The following is a 7,162-nucleotide window of genomic DNA, read 5'->3' as shown; positions in this document are numbered from 1 at the left end:
GGGTGGAGCGTTTTAATTAAATAAGACGTCTCTCCCTGCATGCAGGCTTGATAAACATACGCGAGAGCAAACAATCAAACTAGCTGCATAAATTACTTAAAACGAGCATTGGAGGTCGCACTAGGCCACCGTCTGCAATAAAAATTTGTTTTGTCTTTCCCGCTTTAGTCGGCATGCGAGTAAGCAATCTGTCGATACAACCCATTACTGAGCGGTTTCAGTTGCTCAGTTTGGTTTTGTTGGTTTCGATGTTGAAAAAACAGAAGTTGCCTTCAGCAGCCTCTCCGCAGGAAAGCCACCGCCCTTAAGATGCTTAAGATGTTGCGTGGCCTCTATGATATTGGGCAGTTCCTCTGCTGCAGGAACCAACATCAAACGAGGCCGCTGCCGCTGCTTCTGGTGCAGCTTCAACAGCGCCTTATCTATAGGCAGCGGGTACAGAATCCCTGGAGGTACGGACGTGCTTAAATAAGGCCCAAAGGAATACAGCCGCATGCGCCGAATCTGCAAAGGAAAAGAACGAGAAAGTGCAACTAGGAAGTTAACTCTGTTGTGCACGCCTGTACGGTGGAGTACGGTGTGCTGCATGGGCGGCACTCAGGTGTACAGACAATAACGCACATGAAACTCAAGTAAATTAAACAACATCAAATTATTAAAACAAGTTTGTAAACTCACCTTGAGGCCACAACTCAAAAGGAGAGACCTCAGGTCGGCCCCTGGTGGCTCTACGAATTTGAGCTGCAGATACACCGCAGTAGACAAACCCGTGTATGCTCAAAGATAGAAGCCTTAGGCGTTGCAGGGTCTTTTATTATTTGATGAGGTGCCTGTACACCCCAACTCCCTCCCCACTCACCCGCAGCCACGCGCCTGAAGGGCAAGGTCTCAGGAGTTGCACCTGCATAGCCAACGAGCAGAAACAGCTACGAGGCCGAGTGTACGTACACCACGTGGTTTTCTAGGGACCTAACTTGTTGCTGCTGCCGTTGCTTTTCCAGGCCCTGGCACAGCTACTCCTACTACAAAAACAACTACTACTGCTGCTCCTCCTGCTGCTTCTGCTGCTGCTATATTAGGCCGCACCCAAACCCTTCCGTAGTCGATTCCTTCGCTTTTGACGCCAAAAGCCCAGCGGCGCCACATGTCTGCTGTGGGCAGAGTGCCGCTGACTCGCAGGTCGTATGCCTGAGAAACACAATAATAACTGTAATAATAACAGTAATTACTAACAGTAATAATACTAGTCGGCAAATGTGTTTATGTACAAGCGAAAACAAACACGTAGTGCACAGTGCGAGCAAGCTATCTACTGTTGCTGCAGTAGGCAACAACGAAAACTGGTGCTGCAGCAGATGCACCAGCAACTGCTGCAGACACTGTAGCGCTAGTTGCTGTAGTGGCAGCTGCAGCAGCAAAGGAGACAGCAGCAACCAACTCAGCAGTAGACAAGACAGCAGCAGGAGCAGAAGCAGCAGGACCAGCAAGAGACTAGGGTAGTGTTGTGTGTTGCTGTTGCTAACCGACAATATTTTGCTGCTTGGATTACGCAGCAGGTGAGCGAATTCGCCGTCGTTTGTGAGGAGGACAAGACCCTCTGCCTGCACAGGCAGTGGGTTCTAAACACCGCGCGGCAGCAGCAACAGCAGGAGGCAGCAGCAAGCACTGCAGCTAGAGCTGTAGGAAACACTGTTGCTTATCAGATGACACCACAGATACACCACACGCCTGCTAAGCCTATGCCCTTTGCTTACCACAGGTATCAGATGCCCCGGCAGCTCCTGCGACGACCTTTTCTTGTTGGTGCTGCTGCTGTTGCTGCTGTTATTGTTGCTGTTGCAGTTGTTGCTGCAGATGCTGTGGTATTCATGCTGCAGTGTATCTTCGTCTTCGTCACTTCCAGTGTCTGCTGCAGTGTTGTTGTTGCTTTCTTCTCCTTCTGATTCTCTGTTTTCTTTGTTGTGCTGTCGACTGTCTGCTGCTGCCTTTTGGGCACTTGCTGTTGCCTTTGTGAGGCCATTTAGCAGCAACTCTTCTACATCGGGTTGCTGCAGCAACAAGTTCTTTAAAGAAGGCACTGCGCCATTTGAGGTGTACGTACAGCCAATGCCTCGCGGCTTTAATACCGCAAAGAGGGCTGGCAACGCTCCTGCTGCTGGCAGCACTCTTCCTGCAGCAGCACAGCCATCCGGAAGACAAATACACCTCAGTGCAGTAGGGGCAACAAGAATAAAGAGCAAAATAAAGATAAGGGGATAAACAAGGAGAGGAAAAGGAGTAGTACGAACCCAACAAAGAAACCTCCGCCTCATTGCATATCTCCACATCCCTCTTTATGGTGCGGCCGTCAACCTGCAGACACCCCAAGGCAGCAAATATGATAAATTCATGTCTTTGCATATTTATCCTTTTCCTACGCCCCATTAAATCAGTTGTTATCTCTTGCCGCTGTTTCTTTTTTTAAAAAAAGTTGCACCAGACAGATACGGTTCCAACGAAGGCAGAGTGCTTTGCTGCAGCATAAGAACCCTAGACCCTAAACCACACCTTCACTGCACCACTTTCGATTGCCGCCAAGGCTTCTCGCCGCGAGAGGCAGCCGCTGAGCGCTATGCGCCGTGTAAGCCACTCAAGCTGCCTGCGTGCAGCGGATAGAGCAGTAGCAGCAGCACAGCAGTAGTAACAGCAGCTGGATGCAAGGGAATGCTGGAAACAATGACACATGCAACTATGCGATGTACAAACAGTTAACAGAGTCTCCACTTACGTTCGGCGGATCAGCAGAGTCCGGGCAATGGCCATTGCCACTGTCCTTCAATGGTAGGCATCGGCAAAGGCAGAAAAGCAGAAAAAGGAAAGAGGATAGAGGGATGGAGGGTACACGAAACAGACGGATAAGAGAAGGCTGAGGAAGAACGAGGACAGGGACAAAGCCAAGGAGAAAAAAAAAGCGGAAGAATACTAATCCACGCGAAATGTGCCTTCCAAATGAGTGGAAACCCTATGTTAGGGGTCTTCTCGCTGCGCCAAAAGCGAGAAGAAAGAATAAATTGCTCTAAAATATGAATATGGCAACTGAAAGTCAACCGTTGTTTAAAAGCCAAAGCAAAAACACGGGGAAAGTACAGCCGACTCGGTTCACGAACCACCGCCGCCTACGCAACGCGGCGGCGGTTTGGCGTGCTAAAGGATCCGCGTTTCTTCGGTATTTATTGCAAACTAAACACATGTACAACCACATTAATTCAACACTTACATAATTTTTCATTAAAAAGTGCTCAAGGCTTCGTTTCGCCGCTCAGTGTCCGGCGCAGTGGGGCCGCAGCCCCATGAAAGTTCGCCTTCAAGCTTGCAACCTGTCTAAGGAAAGTGGTATGAAACTCAGTGAAGTGGCTGCCTAGCTGTATATTAATTGTCTAGCTAGGCATTAAAAGGGAAATAAGCGACAAATGGGAGGGGAATCTTGCGTCTTTTCTTCCCACAACTACGGAAACCTGTGAGGCATTATCAACCAGGGCGCGTTTCTCCGAGCGTTGTATACACCTCAAAGCGGCGCGTGCCTCATAACAGGCACAGCTGCTACTGCTTGATTTGCATAGCTTTTTGGCGTCTTCGTGGAAATCAGCGGGTTCATTCTGTAAATCAACTTCTTCCAGCCCGTTGTGGCTCAGCACGAAGATGGCTGGGGCCTCCGAAGAAGCTGTCCGCAGCGCCCTTCAGGAACTAACAGAGGGGAAGCTTGACCAAACAACAGAAGAATATCTCGTTGGTACATGGATTTTAAGAGCAACACGGAGCAATGCAGTTATTTGTACACTACTGTGCAGTATTATGCAGCTGGCAGGATGATTCTAATTTAAATTGTTTCATGGGCTTTCCCCACAGTCTTTTGGCGTTTTCACTGCCTCTTCATCTCATCTTCGCCCTTCCCCACATTTTGCTGTCTGCGGGAATACAGGCATGCTGCAGGATGAAGCCCCAAACAATCCAGAAGAAGCACACGAACTCATTGGCGCTTTCCTCATCGATGCTGGTGTCGCTGAAGACGATGCCCAATCTGTGGTACGGTCGAGCCTTCCGATGATTTAGGCTTTAGGGCTTACGACGAAGTGATTGCATGCCTGACAGTCGCTGGTGACAGGAATAAAGCTGTTGGGGGCCGCCACACAGCCACGCGAATATCTCGAACAGCCGTGCACCAGCAGCAGGAAAACCAACAGCAGCAGAGACCCTAGCAGCAGCAGCAAAAGACGCAGCGATGGTAAAATTAGCAATAAGTGTAGCAGCAACAGGAAAAGTGGCGCCTGCGGCAGCAACGGGTCCCCAGGGGGAGCTGCAGAACGGCTGCAGCCTGTTGGATATCAGCATGTTAGCGTCGTCCTTTTAATGGTATTTCACCCGATATTTTGTACTTTACACCACCGGTTGCAAAAGAGGAAAAAGGAAACAAAGTGCATCATCTTTTGTTGTGTCTTTTAGGCCATTTGTGGCCGCCTTGTCGATAAACTCCTTGAAGGCCGAGGCCCGCAACCAACAGAGAGTCTGCAGACCGAAGCCCCCAAAGCAGGTAATTAACGAATTAGTTAATTATTGGATTTGTAGGCTAATAAAAATTAAACGGTTGTTTAAACTATTAGTCGATTAATTTAATGGATTAATCGGTGAACCAGTTGATTGATTGGTTCGTTATCTGTTGAGTTGATTAGTTAATCGATTGGTTTTATAAGCAACAAATTCTGTTAATTTATTAGTTAACTAGTAAGCCTAGTTATCGCCAAATAGTTAATTTTGTTTGTTTTCCTCTTATTTACAGCGGAGCCAAGGGCCCCCGTGAGACTGCAAGACCTTCTGAGCAAGAGGACTGAAGGTGACTATACGCCCGACCCACCTGTGTATACACCGCTTTAGTTTTGTTCTATTTCTCTATTTCCATCCTTTTGGCTTTTGTGCTTTTGCCTATCTTGCGGCCCTCCTTATACGTAAATGGGTTTTTTTGTGCTATATGACAAGGGGCTCCGGTTCTGCTGTTGGGGTGTATTTGCTGCACCTTCTTCCTTCCGCGCTTCCTTTGTTTATTCGCGTGTTTTTCTACCTGTTTATACATGTGGTGTGCTGTGCCTGCTGCTTTTGCTGTGATGCTGTTTGCGGCATCTCCCTTGCTGTTAAGTTTTGCGGGTGTTGGTGTTTACTGCAGCGCTATTTTCTTTTGCTGCTACTACCTGCTGCGTTGCTGCTTTTCATTAGCTGCTGTTGCTGCCGTTGCTGCATTGTTGTTGCTGCTCGTCACAGGAGACTTCAGCGATCCCTATTTGGGCATTCAGCAGGATGCGGCAATGATTAATTATAACGCACCAGTTTTCGATGGGGATTCGGCAGCAGCAGATGCAGCGAGGCAACAGCAGCTGCAGCAGCAGCGAAGGCAGCAGCAGGTTGGTTGCATTTCCATTTTGCGGGCGACCTTCATCTTTCATATGCATTGCTCTCGCTTCGCGTTTTTCTTGTGTACTTTGCACAATGTTTTGTTGGTTTTCACTCCCGTTGTGTTTTATTGAGGTTTGTTTCGCCTCTTTTTCTCCTTGTCGTCTCCGTTAAACCTGCTTTATTTATTCGTATCCTGTTTGCCGCATGCTGCCCTTGCTTCTGTGCTGTATGTACAGCGCGAGAAGCAGCTGCGTCTGCTTCAAGAGTGGGAAAAGAATAAACCGCCTCTGCCACCTCCGAAGAAGCGTCACGGAGACGTCCAACTCAAGCGCAGCGGTAAGCTTCAATTTGGAATGTGAAACGCCACTATCATGCATGCAACTTGCTCTGCTTGGTTTTGTCTATTTCCACCCCCTGTTAATTGACTCTGACCGCTGCGCACTTCTGTTTCTAAACCCTAAACCCCTAAGTGCCGTAGTCCTAAACCTGTGGCGCTCCGCTTCTGGCCCGTTTGGCAGCAGCCTATTAGATGTTGAGCTCTACATGCACACCTTGGCAGCGCTGTGAAGGCTTATTAGACTTTGAGATGTACATACACCTTTGCTGTGATGTGCAGCGGAGGGCATTTTGGTTGATTCTTTTTCGATTTCTGTGGCGGGGCGTCAGCTGTTGGTGGACACGTCTTTAAAACTCATGAAAGGGAGGCGATATGGCCTGATAGGACGGTAGGACATTAAACAAAATAAGAGAAAACAGCATCGTCCCGACTTATTTAGTCTGTATATCATAATAAAAAAGCACACATTTTTATTTCTGCCGGTGTGGATCTCAGTTCTTCCGGTTGGCAGTTTATGCTCGCACTGCGCTTTCTGTACATCTGAAGTTTTCCTCCTAGGCCACAGCATTTTTGTATGCTGAAGGGATGCGATATTCTGTGTTTGCATTCATTCTTGGATTTAAACTCTGCTGTTGCAGGAACGGTATCGGAAAAAGTACTTTACTGCATGCATTGGCCCGTCACGATATTCTGGGGGTCGATCCCGACACCACCATCACTTGTGTAGAACAAGGTAAGAAGGAAACTGTATATATATGGGTATATGGATACTTGTGTATTTCGTTCCGCTTTTATGTCTGTTCTTGTGGAAAGCCACTGTTGGTTAGGATATTTTGGTGGCGTGCTGCTTTATTTGGCTCGTTTGTTATTTGCTGCAGTGGTGTTGTGCTTATTATCGGTTTTGTTGTTCTATTTCGTTTATTCCTGGCTGTTACTTTGTTGCTTTGCGGCGTTGTGCTAATAACGTACCTCAGGTGCTGTCACAGCTCTCGTCTTCTTCTTGCCTATTTGTGTGCATGGATGTGTATTCGTGTTGTTGTTTCGTTTGTCCACTTGCAAACGGGCTTCTCCTTACGAAAATTTTGATTTGCCTCTTTCTTTAATGTATTAATGCCACTTTTTTTCTTGCTGCTGTTTGTTAGAATACCGATTTGGCAATGAAACTGTTCTCGAGGCTGTCTTGGCGGTTGACGAGGAGAGAAGTAAACTCTTGGAAGAATCCGAGTTGCTGCAGCAGCAGGGGCAGGCAGTATGCACATACACAATAAAATAGATTATAGCTGCACATTTATGTTATTATCTTTTATTGTTGTATTGCCTGTGTCTCATATATGTGTGTTATGTGCATAAGATAATGCATATGAAATATGCATGTATGAGGGTATACATATATATATATATTAT

The 7,162-nt window shown here is 47.4% G+C and overlaps 2 protein-coding genes across 2 annotated transcripts; one reads left to right on the top strand and one right to left on the bottom strand.

Annotated features, from left to right (window-relative positions):
* Window positions 1-225: 225 nt before the first annotated feature.
* EMWEY_00046600 (hypothetical protein, conserved) lies at window positions 226-2,802 on the bottom strand (the record flags this gene model as incomplete). The annotated part of the gene is made up of 9 exons (XM_013483130.1): window positions 226-504; window positions 679-741; window positions 860-901; window positions 1,087-1,188; window positions 1,524-1,619; window positions 1,755-2,170; window positions 2,289-2,352; window positions 2,548-2,638; window positions 2,768-2,802. 9 exons carry the CDS (start codon window positions 2,800-2,802, stop codon window positions 226-228), a joined length of 1,188 nt encoding a protein of 395 aa, XP_013338584.1.
* Window positions 2,803-3,678: 876 nt separating this feature from the next.
* EMWEY_00046590 (ATP-binding cassette sub-family F member 1, putative) lies at window positions 3,679-7,007 on the top strand (the record flags this gene model as incomplete). Its single annotated transcript, XM_013483129.1, has 9 exons — window positions 3,679-3,769; window positions 3,959-4,062; window positions 4,480-4,567; window positions 4,814-4,867; window positions 5,290-5,429; window positions 5,658-5,757; window positions 6,038-6,146; window positions 6,397-6,491; window positions 6,901-7,007. Coding segments are annotated over 9 exons (888 nt in total), but the record flags the coding sequence as incomplete, so codon positions are not given.
* Between the last annotated feature and the right edge of the window lie 155 nt (window positions 7,008-7,162).

This window comes from Eimeria maxima, genomic scaffold, assembly GCF_000499605.1.
Source record: "Eimeria maxima Weybridge genomic scaffold, Emw_scaff969, whole genome shotgun sequence".
Classification (NCBI taxonomy): Eukaryota; Apicomplexa; class Conoidasida; order Eucoccidiorida; family Eimeriidae; genus Eimeria; species Eimeria maxima.
This window is presented reverse-complemented; position numbering and strand designations above follow the sequence as displayed.